The 23598-nt window shown below is 36.5% G+C and overlaps 1 protein-coding gene and 1 long non-coding RNA gene across 2 annotated transcripts in view; one reads left to right on the top strand and one right to left on the bottom strand.

Annotated features, from left to right (window-relative positions):
• The window catches only part of LOC148133327 (uncharacterized), a 46396-nt gene extending 29076 nt beyond the window's left edge, over positions 1–17320 (bottom strand). Inside the window, exon 1 of the long non-coding RNA XR_015746679.1 lies at positions 17221–17320. This is a non-coding gene — a long non-coding RNA (uncharacterized LOC148133327). The remainder of the gene's footprint in view (positions 1–17220) is intronic.
• On the top strand, positions 15838–23074 carry FIBIN (fin bud initiation factor homolog). The gene has a single exon (XM_087951085.1). The coding sequence runs from the start codon at positions 16345–16347 to the stop codon at positions 17008–17010; it is 666 nt and encodes a 221-aa protein (XP_087807211.1). The 5' UTR covers positions 15838–16344; the 3' UTR covers positions 17011–23074.
• The last annotated feature ends 524 nt before the right edge of the window (positions 23075–23598 follow it).

Below are 23598 nucleotides of genomic sequence, written 5' to 3'. Positions count from 1 at the left end.
CATTTTCTCAAATTATTTTATAGTGTTAAATAAAATAGAAGAAAAAGAATAGCTACAGGTGAAACTCAAAAAATTAGAATATTACATGCAAAAGTTCATTTATTTCAGTAATGCAACTTAAAAAGTGAAACTAATATATGAGATAGACTCATTACATGCAATGCAAGATAGTTCAAGCTGTGATTTGTCATAATTGAGATGATTATGGATTACAGCTCATGAAAACTCCAAATCCACAATCTCAGAAAATTAGAATATTACATGCAATCAATAAAACAAGGATTGTACATAGAACAATATTGGACCTCTGAAAAGTATAAGCATGCATATGTACTCAGTACTTGGTTTGGACCCCTTTTGCAGCAATTACTGCCTCAATGAGGTGTGCCATGGAAGCTATCAGCCTGTGGCACTGCTGCAGTGTTATGGAAGACCAGGATGCTTCAATAGCGGCCTTCAGTTCTTCTGCATTGTTCAGTCTCATGTCTCTCATCTTTCTCTTGGCAATGCGCCATAGATTCTTTATGGGGTTCAAGTCAGGCGAGTTTGCTGGCCAATCAAGCACAGTAATCGCATGGTCATTGAACCAGGTTTTGGTGCTTTTGGCAGTGTGGGCAGGTGCCAAGTCCTGCTGGAAAATGATGTCAGTATCCCCATAAAGCTCATCTGCAGAAGGAAGCATGAAGTGTTCCAAAATCTCCTGGTTGACAGCTGCGTTGACCCTGGACTTAATGAAGCACAGTGGACCAACACCAGCAGATGACATGGCTCCCCAAATCAACACAGACTGTGGAAGCTTCACAGTGGGCTTCAAGCATCTTGCAGTGTGTGCCTCTCCATTCTTCCTCCAGACTCTGGGTCCTTGGTTTCCAAATGAGATGCAAAAGTTGCTCTCATCAGAAAAGAGGACTTTGGACTACTGAGCAACAGACCAGTTCTGTTTTTCCTTAGCCCAGGTACGACACTTCTGACATTGTTTGTTGTTCAGGAGTGGCTTGACAAGAGGAATACAACATTTGAAGCCCATGTCCAGTATCTGTCTGTGTGTGGTGGCTCTTGATGCACTGACTCCAGCCTCAGTCCACTCCTTGTGAAAGTCCCCAACACTTTTGAATGGCCTTTTCCTGACAATCCTCTCCATGCTGCAGTCATCCCTGCTCTTGTGCACCTTTTTCTTCCACACTTTTCCCTTCCACATAACTTTGTATTAATGTGCTTTGATACGGCACTTTGGGAACATCCAACTTCTTTTGCAATTACCTTTTGAGGCTTTCCCTCCTTATGGAGGGTGTCCATGATGGTTTTCTGCACAACTGTCAGGTCAGCAGTCTTTCCCGTGATTGTGATTCCTACTGAACCTGACTGAGAGACCCTTTAAAGGCTCAGGAACCCTTTGCAGGTGTTATGGCTTAATTAGCTGATTAGAGTGGGACACTCTGAGCCTAGAGTATTGAACCTTTCCACAATATTCTAATTTTCTGAGATTGTGGATTTGAGGTTTTCATGAGCTGTAACCCATAATCATCTCAATTATGACAAATCATGGCTTGAATTATCTTGCTTTGCATGTAATGAGTCTATCTCATACATTAGTTTCACCTTTTAAGTTGCATTACTGAAATAAATGAACTTTTGCACGATATTCTAATTTTTTGAGTTTCACCTGTATATCCCACATTCTATGATGATGATGATGATGATAATAATAATAATAATAATAATAGAAAGGAAGGGTTAAGATCTGGAGATTATGTGACAAATAGAAAAGAAAAAAACCCAATCTGGAAGTAAGGGTGATCTACTGCATGTGGTTGAATTTGAAATATAGAAAGTATTGTGCCTGCCACAGTCCCTCAAGAAAAATTTTCTTAGAATAAAAATGCATTGATTACTACCTCACTAATAACAATACTGATTTCAACCTGAAGGAAATTTGATTTAATAATGTTTTATTTATCAAAAAGGATTTAGTATGAAAATGTAATTGTTTAATTTCACTCAGTACAAGAGGTATAGAAGATTCACATTTCCAGCTTTCATACACGTCTGTCCTGTTTATCCTATCACTACATGAATTAATTGTCTTCTTTACTACTCCGAATCATGACCCCAGATGTCTTGATACTTTCCTCTCCCTGCTTTTTCAGGCTCTCACCCATATACAGCTCAACTTGTCCCAGATTAGCAGAAAATAAATCATTCCACAAAGAATTATATATACTTAGCTTTGAAACCTTTCAAAACATTTTGTTCAATTTTCTCCTCATTAGTTTTTTCCATAATAATTAGTGCTGAATAGAGTCTGTTTACACTACAGTATTACCAAAAATAAGTATATCAGCCATCCAAAGACAGTAGCAGTCTCAAATGAGCATCTATATTTAAAGACAGTATGCATTCCATGACTTCTGGCAATGTGTCCAAGCAAACTGTTTACTAGCCTGAATAATGAACCAAAAAAATTAATGGGTTGGTTAGGTAAACATCTGAATAGCTACAGTTCCAGTTATAAAGCATCCAGATGTGCCTTGGGATCCAATAGAGCTTCCATTAAAATGTCAGAGATTCACAGCATGGAAAAACCAAATTGGATGGTACTCATTAAAAGGAGATTTAAAACCATAGGGTATTAAAATTAAAATCATAGGACCCATCAATCAGTTGGAACTGAAAAGGCTTCTTGAATGAGAAGCAAAACATTTTCAAAGTGGAAAAGAAAACAAGAAAGCCCAGTTGCCTTTTTGAAAAAAGCACATTTGGGACAACACAATCTGCCAAAATTTCTTTGCCTAATTGACTCCCACAAAACAAGGCCTGTTATGTCTAGTTTAATGAAAAGAAGGAGTAGGGGTGACATGGTAGCAGTGTTTGAATAGCTCAGAGGTTGCTACAAAGAAGAGGGAGTCAAGCTATTCTCCAAAGCATCTGAAGGCAGGACAAGAAGCAATGGATGGAAACTAATCAAGGAGAGAAGCAACCCAGAACTAAGGAGAAATTTCCTGACAGTTAGAACAATTAATCAGTGGAACAACTTGCCTCCAGAAGTTGTGAATGCTCCAACACTGGAAGTTTTTAAGAAGAGATTAGACAAACACTTGTTGTCTGAAATGGTATAGGGTTTCCTGCTTGAGCAGGTGGTTAGATGAGAAGGCCTCCAAGGTCCCTTCCAACTCTGTAATTCTGTTATTCTATTAGTTCATTTCTATTGCAAAATGGCTGCAATGATTGCAGTCATGGGAAACCCCAAGTTCTAACCCACCCTCAGGCATAGAAACTCATGGGGTTACTTTGGGTCAGTCATACTCTTTCAACCCTCAGGATTATTGTTCTGAAGAACAATAGGAAAAATGAATACTACATACTTAAGTTCTTGAGTAAAAGGTGGGACATACAATTGGGCAGTGGTGCAGGACAATTTGGAAAATAAGCATATTATTGTGATGCATTATATCAAACAGCAGAAAATTTGCTTAAGGTCAGTGGAGTAATAATAATGTGATGATGGTGATGATGATATCATATATCAATTATTGAAAAAGTTCTAAATCTTAGAATGCATGTTAAAGTAGGTTTTTAAAAACCAAGAACAATATAATCAATATTCCATATCTATTTCCTGCTATAACCCATTGTCCAAGATAGGAGTAAGAAAAGATAATTGCCAGATGATTAAGCAATGAAACAAATTAAAATACTATTATACCAATAGCACTTATATACCATTTTACAGTGCTTTACAGCCCTCTCTAAGTGGTTTATAGTGTCAGCATATTGCACAATCTGGGTCCTCATTTTACCGGCCTTGGAAGGATGGAAGGCTGAGTCAACCTTGAACCAGTGAGAATCAAACTCCTCAGGTGAGCAATGAGTTAGCCTGCAGTACTGCATTCTAACCACTGTGCCACCATGGCCCTTTTGATGATGTTCAGGAAGCTATTAAAGCTATTAAAGACTTGTCTATTCTCTATTCTCCCAAGCTTTGGGGCAAGGGGATAGGTGAACCCCTGCTGGAAGGGAGGTTGGGGTGAGGTACATATTTGTCTTCAGGAACTTATGAATTTCTTCTTTGTTATTTGTATTTTTTTTTTCTCATTTGTAATTGTAAACTGCCCAGGGTCACTGGGAGTAGAGCAACCCATACATTTTATTTTTTAAAAAACGCACAAATAAATACCAATTAATTTTTAAAAATTTGTAGCAGTGGGATACATTCAAGAGTGGAACCAGTTATCAGGGAAGTGGTGGATTTCCCTTTGATGGATATTTTATTTTATTTTATGTATTTATTTGTCAAGCAAGTATTAGATAACAGGTATAAGTGTAAACATGATTATGAATATGTGAAATGAATACGAATAAAAAGAAACATTAGGACAGAGATGGTAAGCATAGATAGGTAGGTAGGTAGGTAGGTAGGTAGGTAGGTAGGTAGGTAGGCAGGGGTGGGATTCAAATTTTTTAACAACCGGTTCTGTGGGCATGGCTTAGGTGGTGGGTGTGGCGATGGTCATGTGATTGGGTGGACATGGCTTGCTGGTCATGTTATTGGCTGGGTGTGGCCAACTCAATATTACTCACATCGAGGCACGCATCTTCTCACCTGGCCTCTCATAACTGTGAGGATGCTGCAACAGTCGTGAAAAATGGTCATAAGTCACGTTTTTCAGTGCCATTGTAACTTTGAATGGTCACTCCACACAAGCAAAGTACCAGCAAAAGAAGGGGAAAAAACTCCAGAGACGTTCCTGAATTGCCAGATTGCAGGCAGGCAGCAGAAGTAGCCTGCAGTACTGCATTCTAAGCACTGTGCCACCATGGCTCTTATAATAATTATAATGTCTGAGTTGTGTCATTTCCTTGATTTGATATATGTTAGCCATCTGTAGCCTTCACTTGCAATGAGTTATGACCCAAATGTTTTGCATTCAAAAGAAAAAAATGAATAGCTATTAGAATCTAGAAAATGTTTTATAATTTGGTCCCAAATTAGTTTTAATTATATACTGTTCTGATCAAACAACCCTACTATTCTGTTACAATACAAGTACAAAACTATTTCAAAATGTTTTTCATAAATAAGCATATTGTCATAATTTTAGTATTTTTAAGGAGATAATTTTGGTAATTGTTTGTGAATAGACATCCTCTCCAAAATCATGCATTTGTTGACAATGGATTATTATTTAATATTATATTTCATGCATTTTGACAGAATGGATTATTCATCTGCAGACGAATGTATTATAGTTTACTTTCAATTTCAAGTGGATTTCAGAAGCATATTATCATAAGGGAAAATTTATTACTAGTATATAGTCACTGTGAGAGACAGACAATTGTAGTTTGTGATATATCTTTTGGTTTTTTTCCCATTAATATTAAAGACAGTTTACAAAACTACCCATGATATATACATTTGACTTTGGTAAACATTTTCAGAAGTTTTTTATATTGTTACAGAAATGTTGGGAGAGAATGCTGGAAATTATTGGCAAACACATTATGAGGGAATATTGGGGGAACTATTCTATCCTGTTTCCTTTTAACCCAATTTATAAAACATAACCTGCTGACAGATAAGGGCTGTATGCAAAGAACGTGGTGAGCTAGCTGCATGCATACACTGCTCTAAGTTACACTGGTGTTTTCAGAGAACCCTGAATATCATACATGTAACTCTCTGCACCTCTAACATTAGATTTTAAGATTCGCATGCAGAGATGTACAGACAAAATGAGCTATGATTTCCTCAACATTTGGGTATGCTCATCAGCCAAAGTAAACTATAATACATCTTAAAGTTGCCAAGTTTGAAAAACACTGAGTTAGACTGAACAAATACAGAAAGTGACCTGCTCTGGAGGTCCATGCGAGCTTCAAAAGTGAAGGGAATGACAACAAGTGCATCATCATTTCATAACATAACATAAAGTTATGGTATTTGCATAATGATGCCATTACGTTATATGCATCACCTTTTTACGTTATCATGTTTTATTTCCTCTTAAAAATTTCAAGTTCTTTTTTCAAAAATAATTTTGTTAAAAGTAGAAAAGCCCATCCCTCTGACTATCTCTGGTCTTGCAAGGTGGTTTGCCTGGCTCATTGACCAGAATCTCCTGTCATGAAATGGAGTTCATTACATTACACAACCTTTACTCCATGGAAGAAAGGAAAGCTGTAACAATCAGACTTTGCAAAGCTAGAAATCACCCAAGAGACCAAAAATCAAACTTTTAATCTGATCTGATCTGGTTCAGTAATTCAGTCATACAAATATAAGGAGTAGTCCAATTAGGTGCTATTCAAATTGCAAAATCCCTTGATAGATTCATACAGCTATTCTTGCTAGATAGAAAGATATGGAGTCCTTTTTACTGAACACAAGCATAAAATATAAGATATTCCTTTATCTTACAATAAGGTATACTGAAATAGCACATGAATGAAGCACGAGAGAAAGTAAAACAGCTGGTAAATCAACCGCAGCATAATAATACCCTACTGCAAAAGCTAGGTCTGATTTTAAGATTATGCTTCTTGTATGATTCACCCATTGAAAGAAAAAACTCCACATCCACCAGATTGTTAGCATTATTGCTGAATTATTTTTTGTTGTAATGTGGCAGGCTATTTCTGAATTCTAAAAACTTTGGAATCACCAGATGGAAACCTTCCTTTACCAAAACCACTTTTTAAATTAATTTCTGCTGTGTACCATTGCTTCATGTAGATTATATATGATAACAACTTTACAAAAACCTCACCCATACTCTAGTTAGTCATTAAAAAATGGAAAGTTGTCCACTGGAGTGATTGTCTATCCATGAGGGAAAAGAATGAAGGAATCAAGTCTTAGAGTAAATGTTGGTGCCAGTCACTTTCTCTCTTTCTTTTTTCTGGCAGATTTGATCATTGCATTTGATTCTATCAGCCAGATATAGCTTCTCTAAAGGTACTGATATATGCCATATTCCACCATCAGTGCCCTTTAGTAGCCAAACAGAATAATTTCTATCATAAAATCAGGAACAAAACATGAAATGCAAAAATGAAGGTATAAAAAAGGATTGTCTTTTTTACTAACATTTTCCAAATGTGCTGTGAGGGAAGACAAGGATGCATCTCCTCAGCAGCAGTAACACCACCCATATGAGCAGAGATTAACACCAAGATTAACACTAGGCCAACAATCAAGCAAACAATTACCCAATGAAGGAATTATGTATCCAGACAAACACACTAACAACAGTAAATAAAAGCCTAATCAAGGAACAATCAAGACCATTCATCAATACTGATAGGGCAAGTTACTATCAGTCACAATATATAAAAATAAGAGCAAATCACATTCCCTTCTAGAATTAATAATGTGACCGGTAGCTAGTTTGGTTGTCTGCAAGAAAACCTTAGAAAATGCCAAGGATTTCACATATTCATTCATAAATGTCCCTACAAATATTATTATCTAACACACTTTCCTATGCCTATTTTCCCCACAACAATCTGTGAGGTGAGTTGGCCTGAGAGACAATGACAGGTTCAAGGTTATCTAGCTGGGTTTTATGGACAAGAAGGACCTTGAACTCACAGTCTCTTGCTTTCTAATCTGCTGCATTAACCACTAGACCAACTGCCTATAAGTGTGATGAAATCCCACAGTGAAGGTGTATGAAATATAGATGAAACAACTGAACATATAGATAGCTAAATTGGCACCACTTATGTAAAATAGGGAGAAATGAGCTTGTTTGCAATATTTCCAAGAAAGCAGGTGTGGAAGGAATCCTTGATAATTTAACTGAAACACTCCATGCTCAGTATCATGTAGCAGATACACTTGTTCTAGTTATCCAAGTAATTTCTCTTCTTTATCCTTTCTTTCTTTCTTTTAACAATTATACCTTGGTTTGGAAAGGCCTAACCACATGAGGTGTCTATTGTTAAACTTCACACATCAGGAAAATTGAATGCCCCAATTTTCCCCATGAAAAATGGCTACTGCACAATTGGTCCCAGTATTCAATATTGTGAGAAGGTTTGGGTGATGGCCACATGGCATCAAACAAATTTCTAATATGCCAGAAGACTGAAATTATTTTATTAAGTATACAGGGTTCATAACTTTTATTGAATTTTATTAATGAAAGTAAATGTAGTTGATTAATTATTTGATGAATCTGTTTTGATTGCTGATTTTAGTTGAAATGTTATTGAAGCCTCTTTTCAAAGTTTGGAAATTTCCTAAAATCTATAGAGACAGTAAATGAGTAATGTAGCATTAAAAAAATAAAATAATCAGTTAAACCTGTAGGAAAATGATTCAGAAAGAATGTTAATCATAAATTGCATCAGAAGAATACGGCTGATAGACAAGGATGCCAATGAGGTAATGTTAAAACTCTTAAGGCTCAATTGCTGGATGAGTTTTTTATATTAACTATACTCTGATAAAAGAAGATTAAAACTCTCCAGGCAATTACAAACATTTCTTCAGAGCTATTTGAACATTAACAAACAGTTTGAAGTAATTGAAATGATTTTTTTTCTTTATTATTTTACTCAGAAGCATATAGCTTTTTACCCTTAATATACCCTGCTTTAATTCATATATGAATCAACATTGAACATGATAAATATTGCTTTCTGGAGCATTCTGATGAATTATTTACATTTTGCCTGGTCCAAATTGAATAGGCCCATTATAATTTTCTACAAAAGATAGACTACTCTGATATTTCAGAAAATCAGCCCAATTAAGTCTACAGTTGGGAAAAAAAGTTGCATAAACTTGTAAAACATTAATTGGCATTTTGAAACTGTTTGAATTCAGTTCTTCAGTTCCAACAGCTTTGTACAATGACATAAACACTAATGTTGAAGCAATTCACATATAATTAATTAATTAATTAATTAACTTTGCAGATATTGCTAGTACATCTAATAGAAAATACAATAATTGCTGCTAAAGTCTCAGGTACAAGCAAACAATGCCATGCTGATGATTGCTGGATGAAAGCACGTTGGTTTTTGGTCATGAAAAACTATGAAATGGCCAATGGTGTTAAAAGAAATATTGCTGCTGATGCATAAAATGTTGTTTTATGTGATTGTGTTGTTTTATTTGGAACCTGCTGAGTCGCAGAAATGAGATGGATGGTATAAAAATTTGATAAACAAACAATTCTTCACAAAACTGTTTTTTGCATCTAGCATAGTGACACATTTATTAAGAGGAGGAGGTTTTACTGCAGAATTAAGAGCATCCATTTTTTTCTCTTTCCCCTTCCTTCCCTTTCTTTCCCTCTCTTGCCCTCTCTTTTTCAAACAGCATATTACACTAAGGCATCCTTGGTGCTCTCTGAGCTTGCTTGTTTTCTTGCAGACGTTTCATTATCCTAACTAGGTAACATCATCAGTGCTAGTGTAGTTAGGGTAATAAAATGTCTTCAAGAAAACAAGCAAACTCAGAGACCACCAAGGATCCCTCATTTTAACTGAGCTACAAAGATTCTCCTCTGTTGGTAGATATTACACTGTATGACTGCAAAAGAAAAGTGTAAGTGATGTTTTAAAACAAGTTGTCTTGGAAACAAAAAAGCAAAGATGAAATGACAGAATAGGTATTCTTGGATAAATACAGAGCTAATGAAGCATCAGTGGGATGTCGAGACTATCTAGGTTTTGAAATTTTCTTACTAGAGGCAAAATGCACTTGTTCAACACATTTCTGATTAAGCTAAGTGCTTTGTTGTATATTTAAAGTGAAGGAACTTCAATTCCTGTGATATACACAATTGATCTTTGACATTATATGTTACTGAGTCAAGAAATATGCCTTACTCCAAAGTCGATAAGCATATGGAACAAATCAAACACTCCTAAGCCTGTACATCCTTGAAATATGGCTGAGTCAGTCTCAAATGAAATGATTCATAAACAAAACACTTAACTTCAGGGTATTAAACTCGCACTGAGATTCCATAGAAATCTAACCAAGTATTCTACAACTAGTCTGGATTTAACGTTCTTGGTGGAAAGTAGTTAAAACAATTTTACATCTCACAAACCTACCTGGAATCAAAGTAATATTTATTTGTGGGCATTCAGAAGTTATAGGGAAATAAGTGAGGACAGTTAATTAAATCACATATAGTCTTTTCAGACTGAATTTACCAACAAGTCGATCTCCACTTTGCCCTATCTTTAATTATTTTTATACTACTTGCAATGACTTCTTTACTGTCTTCTTTTTGTTTTTGCTGGGTTTAGTAAAATCATAGAAGTACAAAGAATACATTGTTACAAAGTTTCTGGCATTCATTATATATTTTCTGGAAGAGATATCCACCTGTAGGTTCAATTAAAAAGAAAAGGAAAGTCATCAAGCACCTCAAAAAGCAGATACAGATTTCCATAAATTTGTTTATCGTAATTTGCATACTTCAAATTTATTTTAGAAAAATGGCTCTGGATCTTGTGCAAGTACAGTACCACACTGTTATTCATTAACACAGCTAATTCTCTATGGCTTTTATGCAATTATAAAAAACAAGCATAAGTATAAAAAAAGAAGACATTGCTTTCAAATGCCATTCTGAAAACAGCTACATTTAAAAAGAAAAAGAAAAATCAGATGGAAGCCAAAATAAATGGACTCTTCACAGAAATTAGCTGTGTTTATTCAAGATCTGAAGGAGATTTTCAAATTATATACTGTAGATGCACGCATAGAAGTACTGTAATTTTAAAAGAATTATTACATATCCTAGTAAAATGGGACAGCCCTTGGCCACATACTCTGTATGCATTCCTAGTTAGCTATTGTAATGTCATTCTCTCTATTATTATGGTCCTTTAAACCAGATGTTGACTGAGAAACTCTTCAAACAGAGGACTTGTTGTATGACAGACTTTCAAATTAGAGCCTATAGTCTACAGCAAATATTTTACTCTACAAAGCAGCAGTTAGGTTTTTTTGCTTCATATAGCTCTGGGGCATTATAGTCCTGTTTCTTTTTAAGCTTTTTGAATTCTAAGCTTCCAGGTATAGAGTATGGATTCCAGTATATAAAGTTATAATAATGAGAATGTGCAATTCAAAGTACAAGTTTATTGTTGTGCTGAGATTTTTGATATACAACTATGGATTGAGTTTTGTGTTAAGAATTCTATTTTGCAATGCCAAAACCATAAAATCCCCCCAAAAGATAGACAATAATGTTGTATTTTAAATATGAAAACACAAACACAAAAGTCATAGGAAACCAACCCAAAATGGCTGAGACCATGCTGAAAGCAGTTTATGACCTCATCAGAGTCATTTAATAAAGCTTTATTTGGATTTCAGATACAAGTACAAAAAAATTAACAAAATTATAGGCTATAGGAAACCTCCAACAGAATTTATATTTATATTTATGAAACTCTGTTTTCAAAGTCTATTGGGAAAGTACCGGTATGTTTTATATAATGTGGTTCAAACCATGAAAAATGGCTACATAATTAAGGTAAGTAAACAAAATGTCTATCATTATGAGTTTACACAACCTGTCCTTCCAGATGTCTGATGGCTAGCACAACATTTTATATATAACCATATGGTTCCAAGCGTATGAGAAAATATTTAGTGAGTTGTTTTAAATTCCTTTAGGAATCTATCAGGCAACAATGACAAATGAATCCCTTCCAAATATAACTCTGCAATACTCCATTTAACACTGGTGGCAAATTGTGCTATTTGATGGATTACGGGAGTGGCAGTCTACCATATTCAGAGGGCATTCAAGTGGAAAGAAAACAAAGTATAAAATTCAATCACTAGCATAAAACTCCTTGTTCCAAAACAAGTTTTTATCTGCCCATCACAATCCTAACAAAATGAAGCACGGTAGAAAAACAACACAGCTTTTTTTTTTTTTATCTTTCTGGCCAAGTCCTGAAGATGAACTGTTTTAAATAGGGGGGAAAAAAGCATGAGGTCACTTTTCTTGGCGAAAAACCTTGCCAACTCCAGTAGCAACATTACTCTCTGCTATGAAAAAACTGGGCACTAACTTCTGTGGTGTCACTTGGAGGACAAACCAGCCCCAAGAGCAAACTTCTTGCTGTCCTATGGAATTTAAGCCAAAAAAATAAGTAAATTTCATAATGTAACATTGCATATTTAAACAGCTGTACAGTGGTTAGCTGCTATAGGTCAGTTACATAAAATATTCTTTGTGTGTAGGTTTTTGTATAAGTATGTAGGCTGTGTAGGTGTGCGTGTGTATATTTGTGTGTCATGTTTTTTTAAAAAAAGCTCCAACAGTAGACAATATTGCCATTGTTTTATTTATTTATTTTATTCTGGTTATTATTTTAGCCCCCTTTGTATGCTGCGTAGGTTGCTTTGTGATTGGGCTCTCTTCGACTTGAATTAATCAAATTAGTCAAGAATATATAGACAATGATAGATGATAGATTATGATAGATAGATAGATAGATAGATAGATAGATAGATAGATAGATAGATAGATAGATAGATAGATAGATGACAAAATGGTTTAATCCTGGCTTTTTCCTTCTCCTCTTTCTGACGTCTTTAATGCAGCCCAGTTTGATCTTGCTTGAAAAAGCATCAGAGAGATTTTCTTTGTTCTTTGCCATACTAGCTAGCATCCCATGAACTATTTAAACCATCTTCTTTTAATTTAAACCTATTGAAATGTGATGTATACTTCAGCCACAAAGCAACCCGCAAAGGCATATTTGTATGAAAATCCATTAATTTTATGACTGAAGGAGCGGGGTATGCTTTTTGCCTTCCAGAAACTCCATCAAGAAAATTAAGAATCCTAGAAAGAAAAAAGCAAGTGTGGAGTGGGACCAATTAAGTCAGCATAACTGCTTTTAACCACCCATTGCTTATTAAGTTCTGCTGGGAAGCTCTATGAATCTTTGTAATAGAGTGAGGAACTGCCTGTTTGGATTATTTGGATTATTTCATAGGCCTTTGAAACAGCAATAGTTACTTGTTTTATCATTGTAAAGATTAGAAAGTTTAACAAAAGCCTTGCTGTCTTGGTAGAAAAATGCCTGGCATGCTGAGCTTTGAAAAGGTTCATAAATGAGATTCAAAAGGAAAAAACTTGACTATCTGATGGGTGAGGAGCATAAATACCTGAGCCCTTGTTCTGTCATCTTTCCATAGCAGCTAATTCCTAACTAATCTTCCTAAGTATTTGAAGTACCAATATCTTATTGCTTCCAATAACAATATCTTATTGTATCTAACTTCCAGATACATCCAGATGTGTAGCCCTTGCCTTACAACCATTCGTTTGACCTTCAAAGTTACAACAGCACTGAGAAGTTATTTACAACCTGTCCTTGAGGTTACAACTGCTGTAGTATCCTCAGTCTTGTGATCAAAATTTGGGTGCTTGACAACCATAATGTATGACAACCATACATTTGGGTGCTTGACAACCATAATGTAACATCCCGGGGTCATGTGATCAAATCATCTTGGTCCAACACTTTGGTTCTCACAGTGGCAACAAGATGTTTCTTGGATGCAGAAGAAAATGGACTTTTTCCCCTCCCTCCCCAATTAATTGATGAAGCAGTGGATTTTGCGACAGCTTTAAGAATCTGCCCATCACTGGGAGAATTAACAATGAGTTTGGCTGAATAGGCCAAAAACCCTAGATAGTACTTTTGATACGTTCTTCTATAAATATAAGAACATAAGCTAGACAGTTTAAAGCAGTTCATCCACTTTAAGGAAATTCTTTTACAACTCTGTAATACGTAACAGGATGCTAGTAGAGAACTGTAATTTTTGTTTCAAGGAATTTTATGTACTAGATTCCTTCATTGATATATTTATTGGTATTCTTAAGGAACTTGTAAAACAGGACTATTTGCAAGACATATTTAATTTCTTCTTCTGCGAAGTTTATGTGTTCTGTATGCTTGTTCTTCCTTCTTCAAATTTGCCTGGAACATGTATTAAATGTTTAATGCCTGCCATTTCCTGGATCTTCCTACCCTGGACTTATTTTGAAACACTTATTGTTGCCAGCTTTAACATTTTTGGGTCAGGTACTAAAGATGCATATAGGGGAAAATGCCAGGATGATTACAATGTTTGAAAGTCACCCAGTCACTAAAAGTGAGTGGCCATATAAATATTCTAAATAAATAAATAGAAATGTCTTGATAGTGCCAAGCATGAGATCTTACTCCATTTACTATTTGGCTAAGGTGTGCCTAGACATTGGTGAGGAAGGAAGGGAGGGAGGGCATGATTTTGTTGGTCAAGTTTCATAGCCTCTGTTTCTGTGGCTCCTTTGGAGAGTTTACCAAATGATTTAGCAGTAATGTGACTCAACTAAGGCAGTGACAGAAATGTGAACTATATTGTTTCAGTCCGACGTCTTCTTTTCACAATATAAAATGATATGTCAACCCACCAGGCATTTTAATGATGCAGAATGGTCAGTATGAGAAATCCAGAGCTTTGCTAGACAAACCAGTGTGGTGGGTTAAGTGATGAATAGTCCCTTGGAAAATCCAGATCAAGTGCATCCTGACTCACAGAAACTAGTGGGTCTCTTGGAGGCAATCTCTTGGCCCAGCCTACCACACAGGGCCACTGCAGTGGAGAAAAATGTGAAGAGAGTAATCTCTGTATGCCAATTTGCACTCTTGAATTAAATGTGAGATATAAATGTAACGTACAACTATTTGTCCAAAGTTGCTGGGATATAGTGGAAGAACAGAAGTCTTTTGATTTGAGAGGACCAAGAAGGAAATGATAACTGAATTCAAACAGTTGAAAATCACTGTTGTAATCAACTTGTAATCACAGTCCCCAACCTTTTTGGCACCAGAGACCAGTTTCGTGGAAAACATTTTTTCCACAAACTGGGGGGGGAGGAGGAACATGCAACCTAGATCCCTAACATGTGCAGTTTATACTTCCATGAGAATCTAATGCCTGATGATCTCAGCTAGCACTGGGTCGGTGATGCTAGTTGCTGAGCAGTGACTGCAAATATAGCTATAGCTTCACATTGCTTACTTGCCTGCCACTCACTTCCAGCTATGGTGGCCCAGTTTCTAACAGGCCACAGAACGGTACTGGTTCATGGCCCAGGGATTAGGAAGCCCTGGATTACAGTACAGCTGCCAGTGGGAACACAGGCCATCCTATCCAGAACAAGAGGCAGAGGACATTTGTTAAATATAGTAGAGATGATTCAACTCTATTCTATGTTGCACGATTCCATTGTGTCATTTGGATTCCTATTATTTCTATTTTTAAAATAGAAAAGCTGTACTTTGTAAACAACAACACACAACTCTGGTTTTCATTAACCATTTCATGATTTCACTGAATATTCCACAAAGGTTACTTTCTAGTTGTTTTTTCCGCACCGCTTTCACAAGCCCAGGAAAAGAAGTTCCTTATGTTTACTCTGCTTAGTGAACAATGCCTTTATTACATTTAAAGCATATAAATCATTTTCAAAAACCAGTCTCCTGCTATGATCTTCAAAAATAGGCTGACCAGCCTTATCTGGAGTTTCTGCTGGAAACAGGTTGCTGAGAATCAATTTGTGACCCAAAAATTGATTTGATGAAGAATCTTTACAAGATCCCCCTTGCACAGGATTTTTTTTTCCTCTATAGGAAAGTCCTCTCCTGTAGAATCGTGGGCTCTCCAAGCAGAGATGATACTGTAGCTTTAATAATGACATTGAGGTAAGGATTCATTCCAAACTTGGTGTCTGGGCTTCTCCGTAAGCAACGGGGGCCCACTGCTGTAATTTGAGAGGAGAAGAGAGATCCTACGGCCAAAAGCTGAAGTCCCGCGTTAGCAGCACGAATCCAGATGTAGAATGAAGAAGGGGGGAAAGTAGCCCAAAGCGCTTGCAGCAGCTTCGGGCAGGTCTCAGTCAAATCTGGACGCCAGCACGCCCTCTCTCCCTCCCCGTTTTTAACGTGGGAGTTTCCTAACGCGCGTGGAGGAAGGAGAAAGGAAAACGTGGTTAAGGAAAAGTTGGTGGGAAAGAAGCCAGAGGCTCCTCCTTTTAAGGTTTGTTAATCTCTCCCCCACAACCACCCCCTTCCCAGAGGGAAAAAAAATCAAAGTTCTCGCGGGCAAATCGGATGCAACGGAGAACTCTCCGCGGGGAGCGAGAAGGGCCAAGCGGGTCCCAATGAAGCCCTGCAATAAGGACGGCCGCAACCGGAGGACTTGAAACAAGGCGCGACCGGAGTTGCCTCTTTGCCCTCTTCCACTTCGGGACGCTTAGGGTGTCGGGGCAGGTTTCATCCCTCCCACTCCCCGGGATGCTGCTGGGAGTCCTGTCGGTGTGGCTGCTGAGCTCTTCCATCAGCTTGTGCCACGGCTATTTCGACGGCCCGCTTTATCCGGAGATGTCCAACGGGACGTTGCATCACTATTTCGTGCCCGACGGGGACTACGAGGAGAACGACGACCCGGAGAAGTGTCAGTTGCTTTTCAGGGTGAGCGACCGCCTTCGCCGCTGCACAGCGGACGGGGAGGGTGAACGCTCGCATCCCGCGGCGGTAGCGGCGGCGGCGCCCGCTCTGACGCTGCGCGAGGAATTCACCCTCCTGGGCCGGCAGGTGGAGGACGCGGCGCGCGTGCTGGAAGGCATCCAGAAGAGCATCGCCTACGACCTGGACGGCGAGGAGAATTACGGCAACTACCTGCGCAGGGAATCCGCGCAGATCGGGGACGCCTACGCCAACTCGGAGAAGTCGCTGGGCGAGCTGGAAAACAAGTTCCGGCAGGGCCAGGAGCACGAGAGCCACGAGGAGAGCCGCCTCAACGACGACTTCCTGGGAATGCTGGTGCATGCGCGGGCCCTTCTCAAGGAGACGCTGACCGTCTCGGCCGGCCTGCGGGACAAGTACGAACTACTGGCGCTCACCGTCCGGAGCCACGGCGCCCGCCTCAGCCGCCTCAAGACAGAGTATCTCAAGGGCTGAGCGGGAGCGGGCGCCTCGCTGGGCTTCAAGCGACCCTCTCCCCCCCTCCCCTTTCCCCTCTGGTCGGCCACGCCGGCGGGACTCTTTGCCGGCCACGCTTCCTCACAGACGGACTTTCCTCCATCACATCGGCCCTTCCTACTGTACCTCAGTGCAGATTGTTGGCGATTTTCAGCCGAGCACCTTGAAAGAGCAAAATAAAGGGCCTACCTTTAGGTTGCGCAAGACAGTTCAGACGACAAATCGACGGTTGTTTCCCATTGCTGGAAGAAAAAAAAAACTGATGGGGGCGCTATATTTGCTAGGTACCCAAAAATCCAGAAAAGTGACATACGCCTATTTTTAAGTTCGTTTCTTAGCTTTCTGACAGATGGAAATTCGAGTTATTGGGGATTCGAGTTATTGTCAGTAAAAAAAGGATTTTGCCAACTGGCAAAACGTTGAAAGCTTGCTTTATTGCATTCTTCCGCATTCTTTAGCATAATGTATCTGAAATAGAGGGGACAAATAAAATGACCATTGGCACAATCTATGTACTTATCTTAGTAACTCATTGGGCTGGCTTCTTCACTTATGGTTAGGTTGCAAGTTTTTACTCAATTACTTGGAAGTCAGTTCTATTGAGTTTAAAAAAAAAAGGTCTGGATAGTTTCTGTGATTAAAAGCTTTGAAGATAATTTCTTTTAATTCCATTTTAGTGAGTTCAAAGAAGTATATACAATGGTATAGTCAAACATCTCAGTTCTGGAGGATTTGGGAGTATCTGCTATGTTGCAAGAGTTTTATAATCTGTTGGTCACAATTGAGCAATGTTATATACACTTAAGTCGACTGATTTATGGAATGTGTTGTATAACCCTGGGGGAAAATGTTATAAACAGGAGATGCTAAGTTACAAGCTTTGAAATTTGTCCTCTAGTTCTTTCAGATGAAATCTTTTGAACTTCTATGGTGATCTGATATTACTAAAAATCAATAATTGATAGAATTTCTGGTGCCAAGGTTTCCATAGATTTTATTTTGCTTGCTTTTTAAAATAAATCTATAAGGTTGCCACTGCTTGCCTCATTCCACACTGACAATTGAGTAACTCAGTTAATGCATTAATCCTTTTACTGAGTGGTTATAAATACCCTGGAAATTTGTGATGTTATCAATGGTTTGTGGAAAATGATGGAATGATAGTTATTTCATTTTAATTCATCAGGAAAAGAAAAAAAGATAATGCTTTATGTTGAATGTGAAAGTAATTTTCCCCATCCTTTTACTGAGTGTTTTATGGAAATTGAAATGGTCATTCGAACAAGAATATGATAGCTACTAACATGCACTGAGCACCAGGTAACAGTTATTTTCTCTTCCAATTTTATTTTTATTTGCCCTGAATCATGATCACCCAGAGAAATACCTTTATCATTATTATTTTTTTAAAAAACATGCTCTGTGCAGAGTACATAACTGGCTATGTTCTGAACTTTACAAAGAATAGGCATCAGAAGATAATATTCTGATATCAGAAGACCAGTTGCTTCAGCTATAGATTAATGTAATGGGTATTCTAAAATAAGCAAGTTTTTAACGGGCAAACCACCCCCTATGGTTTCCCAGGAAAACTCAGCCAAATTGGAAGCAATAACTCATTGTGCCTCTCCCTGTTCTGCACAAATGGCTTTAAATTCCTTAAAGAGATTTTGCAGAGCTAAAGCTACTGTTGAATGTTGCTTGGCTCTTTCTAAGATAACAATTTCCTTCCCAAAGAATTCTTTTGGATTGCCAACAATTAGGCAAATATTGGAACAATTTACCAATCCAAGAATGCCTAATCTACATTGTAATGTTCCATAACTGATGTCCACAGAGTTCTATAAAAAATTTTTTGTTGTGTTGATAATATAGGCTAAGCCTTTAGAAACAACAACAAAAAGATTTAATAGATTTTTGCCATTGGTACTCCACTGTAAGGTTATATGGTTTTGTGCTTCTGGAAGGTTGCAACAAACCAAGTAACACTTTCAAAAGAAATGAAATGGTAGCAATCCAAACCAAGGTGATAAAAATAGGTTTGAGGTTTTTGCTTGTTGTCTTCTTTTGCATAGAAAACTCATATTTAAGTCAAAGTGAGATTAATTTAAATTTGCCCCACTTTTCAGAAGAAAATGGTTGGGATTCTTGAGGCTTCTAAAATCATTAAGAAGTGGGAATAGAGGGATAGCCAGCAAAGCTCCAGAGAAACTGAACAGTAACTTTGTACTATAACTTAAGACCAAATGACAGTAGCCAGTTTTTATTACTATAAAATACCCTTTCCTCTTTTGGTCCATATATCATCATTGATACTGCTTCAACCAAGCACTAACCCCACTGATTGTGCCAGGGTGTTGCTACACATCAAAATAAATGATACTCTGCAATTGTAAGATATGTGACACATTTCTTAGATAGGATATTTGGAAATGGGTACTAGAACCTCAGGATATGGTTGTGACCAAAAGAAACTCAGCAAAATTAAAAGAAACTAATTTTCCTGCCATTATCCTCAGAGTAACAAGAATAGATTTTCATGGTGCTGAATTCTATAGTTTTTAATTTTTTCATTTAAAAAATCAAATCATACTGTGATATGTAGCATAAGGCCACAAAGGGTCTGATTTTCCCTTTTTGAGGACTATAGATATGCAGTGTCTACAACAGCAATATTTCCAAAAGCAACCAACAACAGATTCCAATGGCTTCTACCCAATGTTTTCTTTAAACATATTTAATAATGTCATTCCATCAATGAAAACCTAATCAGCTTTGCAAATCCATAAAATCGGGCACATCATCGTTGCATATCCCATCTATATTGCTGTATGTGAAAAGGCTGTCATTTCTGAGACCATGTCTTCACTTTTCCTTAAAATACATCATTTTTGCAAGAAAGCATAATCCATAATAAAAAATATGGCAGTATCAGCTTCATTCCCATTAAATAATACAAGGGGACATTTTTTAAGATAGTACAATTCAACAAAAATCAGCATCATGAACCCCGTTGACCTTAAAACTAATCACCACTTGAATTTTTGTTTGGCATTAGCGAGGCTTTAGTTTTAATAGAATTAAGTTTAGATTTACTTCACCTAATTTTTTTTAAACTATCACAGCAAGACAGAATATTTTATTATTGAGATAACTTACTAAAGTGAAAGATTGCCATCTAGTGCTTTAAAAAGTCTGATATGCTTACTTTGGAAGAATCCACCAATAGAATCAGCTTCTCAAAATGATTTATTAGGTGTGTTATAGTTTTTAACCCAAAAATGCTTTTTCAAAAGGCAAATGGACTTTTTCTTCTTGAAACTGCCTTTTGAAAAAGCACCTTTGGGACATCCATGACCTGGATGACTGAAAATCTCCACAGACATAATTTTTAAGTTTATATTGTAACTTTAATACAAGAAATATATATGAAGCTAAAAACTAAATTAAGCATTCTAAATTTTAATATCCTTTTTATGTTCCACAGTTTATCTCCAATGGCAGATGGTGTACTTTTTTAACTTTCTCTAAAACAAATGCTTAAATATTAAGAATGAGCCAAAAAAAAATTGGATTCATATCTTGGGGTCTATGATTCTTTCCCTCTCTTAACCAAATTGTTTTCATTCTTATTTTCTTTCATTTGACTATTATTCTCCCAGTTACAATCTTTGAACAGAATTGGAGTTCCACTTGCTTCAACCAACATGCTGAAATGGGCATGAGTTGTAGACTATATACCCGGTCTTAGATTATTTTTTTTGAACACACACACACACACACACACACACACACACACACACACACACACTGTACTCTCATAAGTCTTCTAATTTAATTTGGGAGGATGCCTAAACAATCAATTTTCCTTGAGATTATCTTAGAATAAGAAATGTATGGTTTGTAAGTGCTCTGTCAAATATTTAAAGCTATGTTTCCTTTTTAAAAATAAAAATTGTAAATAATACTTTTATTTCATTATAAATCTTCATTTTAGGGGTCTTGATAGAGCCAGACTCCTATAGTTTTTATGATAGCTTACATGTTAGTTTGCTTGCCTATTTCCATTCTATATTAACTGAAATGATTCTTGTCCCCTTTTGTCTTCCTTCCTTTGCATTATCTTTTTTTTAATTATTCACAGAATGAATCCATATTTATGAGAAGCAGCTGCTTTTTCCCCTCAAGATTCTAAACATACTAATTTCTAAACATTTCCTTGAAAAAATAGTTGCTACTATGTAAATGTGTTTGGCTCCTAAAGCTAGTTGTAGTTCTTTTAACATACATCATCAATAATTTTGTTCTTTCCATGCTTTTTGCTAGCTTTTGTTTCTTGAAATCATTTATCTTCTTGGACAACAGCAAAACTGCATGAAGGATTTTTTAAAAACTATTGCTCTAAATTGAATATTAATAAAATTCAACAACTAATGTTAACTTTCTATGTGGCAAAAAAGCAATTTTGCATTTATTTAGTTTTAACACATATTTAAGAAATAGTTAAAACATGTTTTTAAGTCCTGCAATTCAGAGAGATGTTAATATTTATCATAGGCTTTGAATAGATTTGTCTTTCAGAATACCAAGGATTTTTTGTAGATTTTGTGCAGTTTGTTAAAATTTGGTTTATTAAATCCAATTTACATTGAACAAGGATAAAAGTGATACAAAACAGATTAAGGTAGCTACAGATTTAACTGCTATGTAAAAGAGAACTTTCTGTTCAATTCTCTTTTCAACTTACTAAAGGAGTACTGTAGTGTAGTAGGTGACTTTGCAGGAGGATTCTTAAACTAAATGTGTCTCTAAATCTACTATAAGGACTCAAATCTTTCCTAAATTTTCATTCTCTTTGTAAGTTTGTTTTCCCAGTGAATGTTGTGCCTAAGCCTTGGACTACATGAAGAAGATCCTCTTATATTAACTATAAATCCTTGGAATATTACCGGTAGAAAAGTAAGCATACTATGTCTGGGCTGCAGAAATTCAGAGGACAATTAGTTAGCAATAAAAGCTGAAATTTTCTGCTTCCATCTAGTGGTTATCCAGATGTTTGTAATCTAAGTTGTTTCTAATCTAAATATAGTGTGTAATTTTAATGACCTACGGTTCTATCTGCTTAGAAAAATCAAAGGCAATTGAAAAACAATCAACAGATCAGGTGGGCAGATATTGTCACTAACTCAAACCCAGCCCTACAAGAGCTCAAAGAAGAAAACGAAATCCGTTAGGCCATAAATAGTTGGAAATAGCTCAGAATCAACAACCGTCTCTCCACATTTCATAGATGTTATTCAGTCTGGTTTGGCATTTCCTCTTGGCTTGGAACAGCAATGACAGAAATTTTTTGTGTAGCCACTTTATAGACAGAATTCAGTCACAATTATATTGGTCTTCCGGGGATTATATAAAAGATACCTTTTTAAATTTTCAATCCCGGACATAGACTGATTGGAGCAATATTGGCGCTTTCTGTGGAATCATATTGTTACGCTTTCATTGAATAACTTGACTAAATTTGTTCTTAAGTATGTACATGGAGAGGTTAGAGGGAAAAAATCTAAATGTTTTCCAAAGGAGTGGAGCTCCAATCAGAACTTAATGAAAAAAGAGATTGAATACTGAGCCCTGCCCCGAAGGTTAACCCAATTAGTATACATGAAATTGAGTGTGGAAGCAAAACAATATAATCTTGCTAGCTTATTTGGATATTAAATGTTATGTTAAAGAATGTTTCCTTACAAGTTTTAAATTTTTAACAAGTCTTTATTGTTTCTCTGCTTATTTAGCATGTAAATAGACATGATTAAACAACTAATACTGAGCTATGAGGATAGAAAAGCATCCATTTTTTACCAGTTACACCCTTGAGAAATTGTTAAAATGTAAAAGAACAACAATCTCTTCTAATTTGTTTCCATGAATTATCCTGCTTATCATTATTTCTGTAACTTTCTACACAGGATGCCATAAGTACATATTCTTTATTGTTCTACATCTTCTTGTTATTAAGTTAATAAAGTATTTTTATGCTTTGAAATGTTTATTGTAAACACTCCACTACCATATTTTTTTAAAAATTAGCCTTTTCAAGGATGCCTAAGTGTATATATAATTGTTTGTATATACACACATAAAAAGAGAAACAACAGAATGATGAAAACTCCTTAATCTTACAACACATAGACTATCCTAGACCAAGCTAAATCCAAAACATGCTAGGAAATTTCAGAAATTTGGCATTCAGACAAATCAGTCATGAATAAACACATGGATAAACCACATTTACATACCATTCAGGAGACAATAAAAAGCTAAGAAAGAAATGAAAAAAAACAATTCATCCTCTGCAGAAGCCAACACCCAAATAAGCAGGGATTAACACCAGACAAATAATCATGCAGAAGACAATTCCCTAATCATGGGACTATAGTTAGTGCACAATTTATAACCATTTGATTAGTACTGTTCAAAGTTATAATAGTGTTGAAAAGTGATGAATGGTTCTCACACAATAGTTGTTGTGCCCCTGCAATCGTAATTGCAATTCAGGCGTTTGGCAAC

This window comes from Notechis scutatus, chromosome 1 (assembly GCF_049901735.1).
Source record: "Notechis scutatus isolate UNSWTSFEM ecotype Mainland chromosome 1, rNotScu1.2, whole genome shotgun sequence".
Lineage (NCBI taxonomy): Eukaryota > Metazoa > Chordata > Lepidosauria > Squamata > Elapidae > Notechis > Notechis scutatus.
Note: the sequence above shows the minus strand (reverse complement) of the source record. Positions and strands in the feature narration are given on the sequence as shown.

Bases quoted from the DNA above. Each gene is read 5' to 3' on its own strand.
- FIBIN (XM_087951085.1), top strand. From the start codon at position 16,345: ATGCTGCTGGGAGTCCTGTCGGTGTGGCTGCTGAGCTCTTCCATCAGC.